This window comes from Gallus gallus, chromosome 2 (genome assembly GCF_016699485.2).
Source record: "Gallus gallus isolate bGalGal1 chromosome 2, bGalGal1.mat.broiler.GRCg7b, whole genome shotgun sequence".
Classification (NCBI taxonomy): Eukaryota; Metazoa; Chordata; class Aves; order Galliformes; family Phasianidae; genus Gallus; species Gallus gallus.
Window position 1 is genome coordinate 90,201,034 of NC_052533.1, and position 14,624 is coordinate 90,215,657.

The following is a 14,624-nucleotide window of genomic DNA, read 5'->3' on the forward strand; positions in this document are numbered from 1 at the left end:
GCAGCCAGCAATCACACTGCCATTAGGAAGTATGGAACTGCATTTGGATGTGACCAGCTGTAAATCATCACCTATGCAACAAACCATCTCCAATCAACTTTGCTGTGCATTTACAAGCCATTCTCTGAAAGCGTAGCAAAATGGTTTTTATACATGTTATAAACCATACAGCTTCTGATTCAGGATTACACAGCTTCTGATTCTATGTAATTATGCATTAAAAGCATGCTATGCAAGGGGGGTCAGCATGCCTTCAGAGAACAACTGTAAAAGATATCTTTCTTGTATAGCTGAAACACTACTGCTGTCTGGAAGGAAAGGCACTGCTGGGAGATCTTCACATGCGCTCTTTAAATAAAACAGAGGTGTACTTCTGTTAAACTGTTTTTAGTTTCCCAGAATCCAGGATGAAATTAAAAAAAAAAATACACGAAACGGGATTAGGAAAAGAGTAATATTATTTAACATGTTTTTGAATTAAATATTCCACATAACAAAAGTGTTATTTTTCATGTCAACAACTATATTACTTATATACATATGCCAAAAGAGTTAACAAAAGAATTAAGAGATGCCCTATCGAAAAAACAGTAATTTCTTGCCTCAGCAATCTGAAATAACTAGTTGGTATCATAGACAAAGTATAGACAATATTTACAAAAGAGAGCTTTTTGAATCTGAGAGCAAACATCTTTCAGAAAGTAAATTAAAATTCAGCTCTGTCTTATAGTACAATGAAACCACCACTGATCTAGGAGTACTCGCAGCAAACCGAAAAGATGAACTTCCTGCAACCAGGATTAGTATTTACAAAATATACTGATCAGCCACACAGAGGCTCATATAACTTTAAATATACATATATATATACACACAAGCACACATATATATCTATATATATATATGTAACATATAAATAAAATTCAAAAGAACAAGATAAAAATAAGAGCTTGTCTTTGGAATGTCTAAAAGATGACTATGTTTTTACTCCAGTGTTTCTTCGCTATGAATAGATTTAAGTGGCACCTTTCAAAGCATTGCTTAGTCATCTAGGTAGTTTGGATGAAACAATGACTTAAACAACAAACAAAAGTAACGTATTTCCAAAATCCACAAAGCAAACAATGAGTAATTTACAGATTTGAAGTAACTGTTTACAGCACTGGGGAATTTTGTATAATATAGGTGACCTAGCGTGCATTTCACTTTCTGACTAACATCAAACCGTATCTTGACTTTCAAAATTTAGCATATGGCTGTGCCTTCCACAGACATTGGGATATGGACCTGCTAGTCTGATACAGCAAACAGAAAAGAGGCCTTCCTTGTAACCCTTCCTGGTTTGAATTCTCCTGAAATAATTACTGCTGAGTTTAAAACCTCAAGCACTTCTATGTAGAAACAACCACCCGCCTTTGTGGTTGGAATGGAAATGAACAAGCTCCCTCTAAAGAGCTTAACTCAAGAAAAGCCATACATTCGTGGCAATTTATTTCAACATTCTGAAAATGCACTAACTTAAAACAAAAATACAGCCTTTTTCTGTGCCTTGTAAAAAGAAAAGAACTACTTTTTACTGCATGCATCTACCGGTAACATTTTGTTTCCAAATTCAATTATTTCTTTAAATAGGTAAAAAGAAAAAAAAAAAAAAAAGAAAACTAACAGCTTCATGGTTTTCCCATGTAGTTCTTCTTCCCCTCCTTTAAAAATTCTACTCTAGAACAAAGTTCCAGTTCATTTTTCAAACAGATATTCTGGCTGTGAATTAGAAGATGAAAGTGTATACAGTATTACCTGAGTTCATTCATTCACAGACCACTTAGCACAGATTAAGTGATGATTTCCCAATGTTTTTCAACAAGTTTAAAAAAAGACATTGATTCTTTTAGGTAATTTCTGCAAATAATTAAAAAAATCCTATAATATTATCATATTGTTAATATTTCCAATGCTTGAAGCTTCAACTGTAAAATCCATCTTTTTCCTTCTCTGAAAACTTCTTTAGAGAAGCTCAAGTTCCAAGAAAAAAAACAAAGGTCAGCTTTCAGACATCAAGGTGTCATCGAAAAACACTGCCTATATTTTGCCATTCATTCGACGATTCTTGTACCACTTCTTCTAAATTCAGAGCACGACTAATATCTTCCCCTTCTTGTTCTTGATTACTAGCAGGTTCTTGTACAGGACCTACCGAAGCACAAGAAAAAAAGAAAATGAGTATGATTGGATGGGTAGTGTAAGAAAAATGGAAATATGCTGAGAATTATTATTTGTGAATAAAAGAATTACACTTGGAAACCTATTATGCAACTACTTCACAAAGAGGCATCACACAAATACCTCAGATTCTATAGGCACTATTAAAAAAAACATTTTGGGAAAAGCTACCCACAAAAACAAACATAATCAACTGTTCTCCTATACTCGGCTTTGAACTTTCTTTTTTAGCAATACAAGGCTCCACCACAACCTTGGAGCCATAAGCAGTAACCCATGTGTTTCAAAGTGTTATTTGAGTTGCGTTCAACTATTAGCTCAACAACTCTTCTTCAGCTTATTGATGTCTAATTCTTCAGTGACTCAGGCTAAACATTTTCAGATTTCCTAGTAAACCATGCAGCCTTCTGTACTTGCCACTGCTCTCACTGCGCTACATACCAGTGTAACCATGAGCCCGTTTCATATGAAGTTTCATATTGCTTTTCTGTGTAAAACCCATTGCACAGTAATCGCACTTATAAGGCCTTTCTCCCGTGTGCTTTTTCATGTGAACTTGAAGAGCACTCTTCTGGTTAAAAGCCTTTTCACATAGCGTACACTGAAATGGCCGTTCCCCTAAAAGAGAAAAATGTAATTAATGTTCATTTGAACATATAAAGTTCCAAATTCAATAAAATAATTAAGATGACCTAGAAATTAGGTAGACACAAACACAATTTGTTTCCTTGTGTCTCTCTCAAATAGTGCTACAACTAGTGGTTGGCGACCCTGCATGCAGCAGGGGGGTTGAAACTCAATGATCATTATGGTCCTTTTCAACCCAGGCCATTCTATGATTCTATGATTCCATATAATCAGCAAAACATCCTAAATGAAATACCAGAATACTGACATGAATCCTAAGTCATCAATACTGTTAAATTTCATATCTAAATTATACCAAAGCAAACTAATTAATAGAGATTTAAAAAAACAGTATACCAATATGACTCTTCTGTCCTCGAGGGGACCATCACCATTTTATGACATTCGTAAGTAACAGAGATAAAACAATATCCTAAAGTTAACAAAGCTGATGTCTGAAAGAAATAAGAATGCTGAATGTGTTAAAATAATGCTGGTAATTTTGCACAGGACTCACAATATTAGTAATTTTTTAGTAAAACCTCCATAACTTCATCATAACAATACTTCCACAAGTATCTTAAATGAAACAAATTATCTCTTCTTTCATTACCCCTGTGCTCATCTCTTCACAGGCACTGCAGCTTCTCAGACTAAATCCAACTTCTCAGGCAATCAGTAAGAGAATATTTAATGCTAGTAAATCATTAAACTTAAAAGTATTGACTAATTAGAGCTGCAGGTCAAACAGTAACAGAAAGAGTGCTTACTGTTGCAAACACCGAACAGCACCAACAGTAGAGTAGGAGAAAGGTTTCTGAGCACAAAAAAAGCTCCCTAAGACAATGACCTTCCATTCTGTCTCATTTGTCTCTGCTCTTCTTACCAATGAGTACAGCTGCAGCAGAAAGTAAACAGGAACAGACATTCCTCTACTTATAAATAAAGGATTTACGTATAAATTCATTCAATAACTCATTTGCTACTAGATATGCCTCAAAAGATCTACTTGCCGGAATGAAAACCTGGCAAGCAAAAGATGTGAGAACAACCTGTACCTGTTCCAAGACTCAATCCAAACTCAACATTTGGAATAGAAATCTTGGCAAACTGAAATGCAAGTTCATTTCAGCAGTAACAAAAGATCACTATAGTTAATTCGGCTTTTTCTTCTTCCTCTTTAATATGAAACCAGTGGCAGACCATAAAATTCTTCCTGGGCTAGGGTACTATTCCTTTTGCTCTCATCATCATCTCTAGTTACTCCCTGATTCCTGAAGGGATGAAAACGCTACTTCAGTTCAAAGCACTCTTGGAGAGATAGAAGACATCCTAATAGAAGTATACAGACCTAACAGAAGCATATTTCTATTAGGATGTCACTCCAAGCGGACCTCAGATACTTATGTTAACAGCGAAGCAAATAATACTCTGCAACTCAAGATAAGCAGAAGGAAGATAGACCTGGGGAGCAGGCAAGCTGAAAAGGGAAGACTATTGTTCAGACTACAAACCAATTCAGTTAACAAGTACAGGAATACATTCTTACACTCTGAAAACAAAACTTTAAATATATTTCTACTTTGATTTTTCAGCGAAAAATCAGCCAGGCTTGCAAAATGTTGTTTCCATTCACCTGTCTAGTAAAGCTACTCTCAAATGTGGTCCATAAGAAAGATTTTGGGAAGACTGTTCTGGTAAATCCATTCAAGAATGTGATCATTACACAGCCTTTCCAACAAGGCTGCTGACAGTATCTGCATGCAAAGGATTGTTTCAAGGAAAACTCTCAAGAAATTCAGTTTCACAGCATTACAAACCTCCAGTGCTGTGCAAAATTATGGTCAAAGCCACATGCACTTCAATACTGATTAGAAGCAACTGACTACCTTAAAACCCAAGTTCCTTCCTTCACTCAAAGTTCTGCTTTTGCAGAAAAGATGCTCACGTTTTTTCTGCATGTACAGCATACAGTCTGTGATTATTTTTTCTCTTAAGCTTACAGCATAGACAAGAAAAGGGGCTCTTGATCTAGAAACATGAACTGCAGACAAAAGTGTTCTTTATTTTGCTAAGAATGATTTCACTAGTATTTGAATTAAAAATGTTTCCTCCAATACTTCCAGTTTTCTGTTCTAAAATAAGCAGCCATTTTGGTGCTGTGTAAGGGATTACGCCATATGGCTTCTCCTACCAGAAGTGAATCATTCGCTTCCCTCTAATTTCTGCAGTGTTTGTCCAAACTGCTCTTCACTGATAAGACCTGAATGTATAAGATAATTAAAGGATGCAAAGAAAGAGACTCAAGTTGTGTAGGGGAGATTTCATTTGGATATTAGGAAGAATTCATTCACAGAAGGGGTGGTTAGGTACTGGGAGAAGCTGCCCTGGAAGAAGTGGAGCTTCCATCCCTGCAGGTATTTAAGAGAAGTGTGGAAGGCTCTGTGGAAGGTTTAGTGATGGGACTCAGTAGGTCAAGTTGATGTATGGACTTGATGATCTTCAAGGTCTCTTCCAACTCAGATGATTCTATGATTTTACTCAGAGAAGAAAATGTGTTTTTCTTTGGGCCATGAATAAAGTAGGCACTGAGTATTATAAATTATTCTAAGAATTTAATCAAGATAGGAATCTCAGTTTCTCACAGGCAAGGATCATTCCTTTAGGAAAGCCAACTGCTTTAGGCTTAACCTTAGCTGCTCTTACATATAATAGGCTTTTCTATCTATCTAAAGACTTCTTAGCAGGACATTTTCACTTGCTTGGTCTTCAGAGATTTTTAGAACATCCTCTTTTGAAGGAATGACTACCGTGTTTCAGCAGCAGGTGAGCCCACAACTTCAAACAACACAAAATAATTCAGCAAGGACAAATCAGCTTGCGGGCACTCCCAGCTCCTGAGAGCTCATATACAAGAAAGCCAAAAATATCTGAAGATTTACTGAGTAAATTACAAGTGATTCCAAAATAGAAATAATTTCTTCTATGATGGTGCAGATTTATTAGGAACAGATGTATAAAGGGACTCTGGTCTCTTCACACCCTTCCTGAAGTGCTATTATATATTATAATGGACAGCATGAACCAAAGCAGGACGGAAACCGTCCTTTTCCCTGCTATCAGACTATTTGTGGGACTCTTACAGCACTGCCTTTTATTAACATCTGAATTATTTAAGCCAGTTAAACAGAAAGCAAGCTATTATGGAATTTTGAAGGCAGTTAATCATCTTTGACTGCAACTCCTGCTTCTCTCTTCCTGCCCTCTATGTAACGAGAATGTTCCTTACTACCTCAGTAACCATAAAGAAGCTTCAGCTCTTCTTCTTCAGTTTTAATCTCAAAAAGAACAGTCATCACTCACAATAACTGAAATTCTCTTTGGGTAAGGTACGGAGGAATGAAAGCAGACAGCCCATTAGATTAGAATGCACAGGATCAGCAGAAACCTCTAGAACATGAGAACAGCTGTACCATATCAGCTTACCCATCACTCCTTATCAGGACTTAATGTTTATCTACCAGGAGTTGTTTTGCTGGAAGTGGATGACTCAGCCCACTAATATTAAAGTCTATCATATTACACCTGCACTGAAAACTTAGTCTTCAACTGACATAAGGAGGATCTCATCCCTTCCCAGCTGAATGCACACCCTCGTTCTTCATCTCCTTTTTACACCCCTATCTATCCATACCTATCCATACCCTCCCACTTCACAATCTCTCTGAAGCTGCTCTCAGGATTCCCAAATCTCAAGATTTCCTTCGCAAAAAATATCAGAAACATAAATTAACCATGTTCATGAATCCTCTCTTTCCATCCTCCCATCCTTTTCTGCTAGAGTTCTCAGCAGAGCAGCAACAGAATGAGATGTGCAAAAAGACAAGCAGCACCTGGAACTTCTCTGACTCCCAGCTGCCTGGTAAATGCTAATAACTTAACTCTTGCAATTGTTGCCCTGTTTTACTTTTGACAGTATGAAGAATATGAGCTGAATTATTCTACTGAATTAGCCAAATTCATTGTACCAGATGAAGCAATGTCATAGTGGGCTGTACATTATATAGGTCTGATCTAATTCATCCTTAAACACATGGATTCCTGAATAACTCTTCTCAAATCCTTTTTTCATGGTAAAAAGCAAGTAACAGACTATGACCATTTATTTGCAGACTTCATGATACATTCCCAAAAGCCTGCAAGAAAGCACAGATAGAGAAGGTATACCTTGATCTCAGTAACTGCTCATACACTATGATAAATAGAGTATTCTAACCCTAATCAGAGTCATTCATCACCTAACAATCTATTTATCTTTTTTTAGTAGGATCACCGTTACACAGCAAGTTAAAGCAATTCTCTGTGGCAGTGTTATGTTTCCAGCTTCATCTACTTTTTTTTTCCCCCCATCTTCCATTGGAAATCCTGTCATTTATTATTCATAACACCACAATGCAGTCTTAGATGTAGACTGAAATTCTACCATGTTAAATTCTTCACGAATAAAGAGCAGAGAGACACAAATTTTAAGAATCTGCCATAAATATGAGAAAATAATGAACAGATAACCATCAGGTAACCTAAATAATCAATACTGGCAATGGTCTCCACACATCAACAACCGACCAGAAGTCACATAAACAAAAAAAAGGAATTTAAAGATGCTATTCAATGAACATTCAAGGAACATATTCAGTCCCCTCAACATTTGGCACAGCATGTTAGAATGCACACAGATGTGTGTAGGGGAATTTTAAACAGGGAGAGAAATGCAGGGATCACATGCTGATTAGAGACAGGAATAAAGAGCTCAGCATGGGTCATTTGGTGTAGAGAGGGAAGAGGGAAGCAAGGAAGGACAGACATATGGACAGACAGGGGAGGTGACAGGAGGAGACAGGGAGATTGAGAGAATGTGATTAAGTGCAGCTCAAAGTCACTTGAGCGTGAAGACAGTTTGCAGTTGGTGCAGAGAAGAACGAAGGTGTATAAATGGAAGTCCAGCATGATACAGAGACATCTGGCGTGAGTTCTGCAGAAAAGCCAAAGCAGTTCAGATGGATCTGAATAAGACACTTATTTGTCAGAGGAAAGAAAATTCTAATATTTTGAGATGTATAAAATGAGAGCATACACAAGACAGTTGAATATACAGGCAAGCCTATTCTTCAGAGGTACAATACTTAAAATTACAAGACTGAAGCTGTGGGTGCAAAGTGAAGATCCAACCAAAAGATGAAACTCAGATTATACCTCACGAGACATGCAAGTGATGCCAACTAAGGAAAAATGACAAGGTTAACAAGATAGCTTAAATGAAGAGATTAGAAAATTTGCTTTAAATCCACAAACAGTAGCCAAAAGCTACATAAGACAGCGATATCGCAGAAAGAGAAAGCTCTGGCTGACTCACTGAAGGAAACAGTAATCATGTTTTGGGACTCCTCCTATGCTACAGCACGCACAGTTATATTTCTTAGTCTTCAGCAGCTTGTAAGCAATATGGATAACTTTATCCATTCCTTTTAATTCTAGCAGAAATAACAGCCATTAATTGGTAGCAGTGGTACGGAAGAAAGAAGTTGTTTCACAGAAGTGACTCCAACGTTTAAAACTCATGTTGTTAATACACACGAGGTGAAGGGGAAGGCAGACAGGCTCTACTACACGTAGCTTTCTCTTTGTGGCAGGCCACAAACTGCAGCCTGTGCATTCTGCATTCCCTTTATCAAGGGAAATATCAAGTTTGCCCTCATTTTAACCTTTTTCTTTTTTCTTTCCTTTGTTATTTAAATGCAGTTATGTGAATCCAAGAGCAAACACTCCAAAATATAACAGTCACATACGCATGAGAAAATTTTATGAGATGAAGATCATTTCTGATGTTACCTGTGTGAATGCGACAGTGTCTCTCCAGCTGACTTGGTTTCGCAAAAGCTTTTTCACAGGTATCACACTTAAACACCCGAGGCTTCTGGGAACTCAGTGAAGGTCCAGCCTGATGGGTTTGCATGTGCTCCTAAGGTAGTATGGAGAAAGATGACATCTTAGAACCATTTCAAAAAATCTGTAGTATTTAGCAGAGAAATACATTCACATTTTGAAGATAAAAGCAGATGATCTTAGTCATCCATAAAAAACAAAGATGGAAGCCTGAGGTTTTTTTTTTTTTTCCTAAAAGGGACACTTTCTTGTATATCATCTCCTTGTAGGGCTGAGGCATCAGTAGCCTTACATTTCTGAAAGCCTCTGTCAAGAACTATTTATTTTGCACACATCAGTACCTTCACAAATTATCTGAAGTAAAATAATATAACATTAGTCATGAAAATCAGTGCCTTTGGAATGTTTTCATCACTTACTAGCAGATTGTTGTCAGCTATGCATCATAAGCTATCACTGGATACTTCTTCCCGCCTCTCTACAGTATCCACCTCCCCCCCCCACTTGCTGATACACAGGCATTTGTATCCAGGACCCAAATGAAGATCATTCTAAAACAGTAAAGGCCTCAGAAGGAAAGGACTGTTGCAACACACACACAGTTGCACTGTCAGCATGCAAACGGAACCACTTACAACCAACTGCTGAATTACTTAAAAAAAAAAAAAACCTAAGGTTCTTAAAAAACATCCTAAAAAGCTCTGAAAGGTAAGACAACAGAATATGAAATTTTATTACGCATTAACAATAATTTATCTTCAGTGAACTTAGTTCACTAATGCTGGGCTCAACAAATTTACTCATACAAAAAAGTTTAAGAGATTGCTATGACTTCTTCATCTTTACCACTTCTTTATTCAAATCTTTTTTTTTTTTTTTTCTTCCTGAAAAAAATTCTCCTAAAATATAGATAACTGACTTTCACGGCATTTTGTGCTCTCCCAAGAACCAATAATCTTCTTGTCACATGTGCTCACCCCTAGGGCACACATTTCACAACCAAAGTATATTTCCTTAAAATACGATACTACTGTGAAAAGAAATCTTCTGAAAAACTCTCATAAGAGGTATCACAGAATCATGGAATGGCCTGGGTTGAAAAGGACCACAATGATCATTGAGTTTCAACCCCCCTGCTGCGTGCAGGGTCACCAACCACCAGACCAGGCTGCCCAGAGTCACACCCAACCTGGCCTTGAATGCCTCCAGGGATGGGGCATCCACAACCTCCTTGGGCAACCTGTTCCAGTGCATCAGCACCCTCTGTGTGAAAAACTTCCTCCTAATATCTAACCTAAACCTCCCCTGTCTCAGTTTAGAAACATTCCCCCTTGTCCTATCACTACCTACCCTTGGAAACAGCTGTTCCTCCTCCCGTTTCTATGCTCCCTTCAAGTACTGGAAGGCCACAATGAGGTCTCCCCAGAGCCTTTTCTTCTCCAAGCTAAACAATCCCAGTTCCCTCAGCCTTTCTTCATAGTAGAGGTGCTGCAGCCCTCTGATCATCTTAGTGGCCCTCCTCTGGACCTGCTCTAAGATCTCCTTGTCCTTCCTGCACTGGGGGCCCCCAGGCCTGGACGAGGTACTCCAGATGGGGCCTCACAAGAGCTGAGTATAGGGGGAAAAAAATCACCTCCCTCTCCCTGCTGGCCACCCCTTTTTTAATGCAACCCAGAACACAGTTGGCCTTCCGGGCTGCAAGCGTACACTGCTGGCTCATATCCAGCTTCTCATCCACCAACGTGTACTGAACAGCAACAGTAGAAGGGGATTCAAAAAATTCTGTTATTCACAGAACAGGACACCAAGAAATCAAATAATAGCAAGGACTTTGCTTTGCGTTTTACAATTACAAAAAGTGTATCTGGAAAACGAGATAAGTAACAATAATATATGCAAGAGAACAGAATAAATACCTTTTTCTGACACCACTGTTTATATGACAGGTATCCACATTTTTCTTTTTGTGGACACCATATGCATTAAAAACTTCTCTGTGCTCCAGGAAAGAAATGACAGCATATGCTGAGATAGCTAAATTCCCACTCTCAGACACGCACTTCACACACAGGAACAGGATAGGAAAAGTAAAGGGCTAACAGGTATCTTTCAGTAACATGACAACAATTCGAAAACAAAAGAATGAGTTAATAGAACAACCCACTGTTATTACCAAATACCTTGAGATGTGTTGCCCGCTTAAAGGCTTTATTGCAGACATGACAAACATGTATTCTCTCCTTGCCATGAACCTCTTTACTGTGATGCATCAACATGGTGGCCGAAGAAAAGGTTTGACTACACTCAAAACACTGGTGCACACGGCCTTCTTTTTCTGCTTGATTGCTTTTAGTCACATTAGGAGAAACCTCTGTCACCTACAGTGATTTATAAAACACAGTCAAATAATTACTTAAGTACACTCACAGCAGATTGGATGGTTGTTCTGGACGTTGTTTTGACGTGACCAATTTTTGGGGAGTGCTTGCAAGCACCTTATCAACACAAAGGAAAGACAAGTTGTACGTAAACATAAACAAGTATGTCACTGCTCTTAAGAATGACCAAAATTTAAGGGAACAAAAAGATTAGAGAAACTATGCTCAAATTCATTTACGTTGTAAAAATCCCTTGTTTGAGTACATAAATACCTTCTTACACCCAGTTTTATATTCCTGAGATCTCAGATGACTCTCACCAAACAAAATTAAAAGCCAAAAAAGTTTCAGAGAAAAAAAGAGAGAGAGAGAGAGAGAGAAAGTATCTCTGACACTTACAAATGGGAATGTTTATGTTTTTCCACATGGTTAATTCATTCATCAGGGATCCAATTACCTTAAGTAAGCAGTTTTGAGCTACTAACAGTCTCAGATTAACTGAAATAACAACGAAAAGCTGAGAGGGTCTGGGCATGGTTTTGCTGTGTTTCACATTCCTCAAATACAGTAACATGAAACTTGTTCAACTTTATAGAACATTTTTCTTTAAAAAGAAATATATGAAAATACAGAAAAGAAACTAAGTGCTACCCTAAGTGACTTATTCAGGATGAACTAAACTTGAGAAAGGTACAGAGCACTGCAGAACATTACCCATAGTAGAAAGCAGGAATAGTAACAAAATTAGTAATGATGTAATATCAAATCAACTGAAAGAAGGGACTATAAAAAAAACCTTTTATCACACACACTTAATTATACATTTCCAACTAGTTGGAACCTCTCAAGAAATCACTGAAATGTACACTGGTCAATTAACAGTCACCAGGAAGGAAAGTAATCTTCATTAGAGTTACATTTTGACTGCAACCATATGGCTACTCAGGTACCGTCACAGTTTGCAGGTGACGTTCCAGTAAGCCTCATGAAATGCTACTCTGATTTATGAAAGCATATATAGATTGAAAGACAAAATCTAGCCTTATATTTAGGAGAGACAGGGAATACAGTCAAGTAAAATTTTAGATCATCTATTTTCACAGAGTATATGAACCCTGCAAAATTATTCGGAATTTGCAATCAATCATATGTGAATGTAAAAATAACGTGCAGAGGATGTTAATGGAATAGCTCAAGTTGGAAGGGATGTCTTGAGATCATCTATTCCGAAATTCCTAGAGCGGGCTCGTGCCCATGTCCAGACAAGTGCTGAATATCCTCAAGTATGGAGACTCCTCAGCCTCTCTTGACAACCTGTCCCAGGTTCAACCACCTTCACTCACAGTGAAACAAGGGTTATTGCCTATTATCCTTTCACTGGGCACCACTAAATTGAGTTTGGCTCTGTCTGCTTTACTCCCTTACATCAGATACTATGCACACTGTTAAGAACAACCTCACCACCAGCAAGATGGCTTTTATCAGGCTGAACAATCCCCGCCCTGTCTCTCCTCCTACAACAGATGCTTACACAATCATCCCTGTGCTCCTTCACTGCACTCCCTCCCATATGTTCATGTCCCTCTTTTACTGGTGAGCTCACAACTGGACAAAGCATTCCAGATCATGTTCTTTCATTGGTGCTGAGTAAAGGGAAAGAATCATCTCCTATTGCCCTCCTGGTAACTATAGAATCATAGAATAGCCTGGGTTGAAAAGGACCACAATAATCATCTAGTTTCAACCCCCCTGCGATGTGCAGGATCACCAACCACCAGACCAGGCTGCCCAGAGCCACATCCAGCCTAGCCTTCAATGCCTCCAGGGATGGGGCATCCACAACCTCCTTGGGCAACCTGTTCCAGTGCGTCACCACCCTCTGTGTGAAAAACTTCCTCCTAATATCTAACCTAAACCTTCCGTTTTAGTTTAAAACCATTCCCTCTTGTCTTATCACCATCCACCCTTGTAAACAGTACAACTAGTACTAGTAAACTAGTACCATCCCTCCAAGTCCTGCTCTACTAAGCTGCTTTCCAGCACATACCAGTACATGGGGTTATTTTTCCCCAGGGACCGAACTCTGCATTTCCCTAAGTGGAATTTCACGAGATTCCTGTTGGCCCAGGACTCCAGCCTATTGATATGCTTCTGAATGGCAGCACAACTATCCAGTCCATCAAACAATTCTCACAGTTTTCTATAATCTGCAAATCAATTGAGTATACACACTGTTCTATCATGCAGGTCATTAATGAAGAAGTTAAATGATACTTGCCCCAGTATTTCAACCCTGAGCTACATCACTAGCAATTGGCCTTGGCACTGACTTTGTTACACAGGTAACAACACTTGAGTGCAGCAGTTCAGTCATTTTTTTGTTTGTTTCCTTCTCTCCAGTGCCAGAACTCTGTTATCTATAGTCTCAGCTACCAAGGGTGTTCCTGACATTCATACTCCCAACCAGTTCTTCCTTGCTTGCAATTATGAAGCCCAGCTGAACATCCTTCCTTGCTGGCTTTTCAACCTCTTGTACCAGGATGTTATCCATACACCCCAGAATTTTCCTAGGTTCCTCACACCATGGGTTGTTGCCCTTTCAGAGGATCTTAGGCAGGCTGAAGTATATGCAAACCAGGGATTGCAAGTCACAGAATCACTTAGGTTGGAAGAGACTTCTTGATATCATCCAGTTCAGGTCCCCTACTCAAAGTGTGAGCTAGAGGCAGGCAGCCCAAGACTATGTCTAATGAAATACAAAACTTCTGATTCTTCCTAAAAAAACTGCTGAGTACACAGTGCTACAGTTTGTAGAAAGAAACACATTACTGAATGTATTTCTCTTTTCTATATGAAAAAGCTTTTTCAGCTCAAAACTTAAACACAATCTGTGTGACTAGGAAGTCACAATGAACCTCTTCCCAGTGGTCTTACTTGGGAATGACATCAGCCTTCCTGCCTCAGTATACAAAGGAATTATTCTAATATTTTTATTAATAACATTCATTACCCACAAGAGATACAGAAATATATTGTATCTACCTGATACGTTATTTCATCAGAGTTTGCAGTTGCTGAATGTGGTGTATGGCTCACCAGTATGACTTGCTGTGAGCCTGACCCACTTTGGCTAGCGAGACTGGAATCTGCGAGTATAGCAGGGAACTGCTGACCCTGTCAAAGAGGGGAGGGAAAAAAAAAGAAATAAGGAAGAGTAACTACATTTAAATAACTAATTGCAGTCATGCGAGTTATTTTTATGACTCCAGACTACCTTTTTTTTCTTGAAAAAGACCATGACAATTTATTTGAACAACTGCTATAAGCTTTCTCTTTTCTCCACCCATTTTAAATATACCAAGGTAAGCGTGAGTACAATTGGAAGTCCATAAGAGCAGAAATGCTAATTTTTCCCAGTCTTGCATCAATTGCTGCGTATTTCAGCCTTCCTTCATC

General features: G+C 38.4%; 1 protein-coding gene across 9 annotated transcripts in view; it reads right to left on the bottom strand.

The window, feature by feature from the left end:
- Nucleotides 1–440: 440 nt before the first annotated feature.
- Nucleotides 441–14,624, bottom strand: part of ZNF236 (zinc finger protein 236) — an 81,382-nt gene continuing 67,198 nt past the window's right edge. For 8 of the 9 annotated variants that reach the window (XM_040696565.1, XM_040696566.2, XM_040696568.2 and 5 more), the window contains 5 exons: nucleotides 14,211–14,342; nucleotides 10,971–11,168; nucleotides 8,737–8,866; nucleotides 2,662–2,838; nucleotides 441–2,190 (listed from right to left, as the gene is read on the bottom strand). In XM_040696565.1, the coding sequence (XP_040552499.1) occupies nucleotides 2,063–2,190; nucleotides 2,662–2,838; nucleotides 8,737–8,866; nucleotides 10,971–11,168; nucleotides 14,211–14,342 (765 nt within the window). In that variant the 3' untranslated portion in view covers nucleotides 441–2,062. Of the gene's footprint in view, nucleotides 2,191–2,661; nucleotides 2,839–8,736; nucleotides 8,867–10,963; nucleotides 11,169–14,210; nucleotides 14,343–14,624 lie in introns of those variants that run through there. The other variant, XR_005857958.2, reaches the window with a different exon arrangement.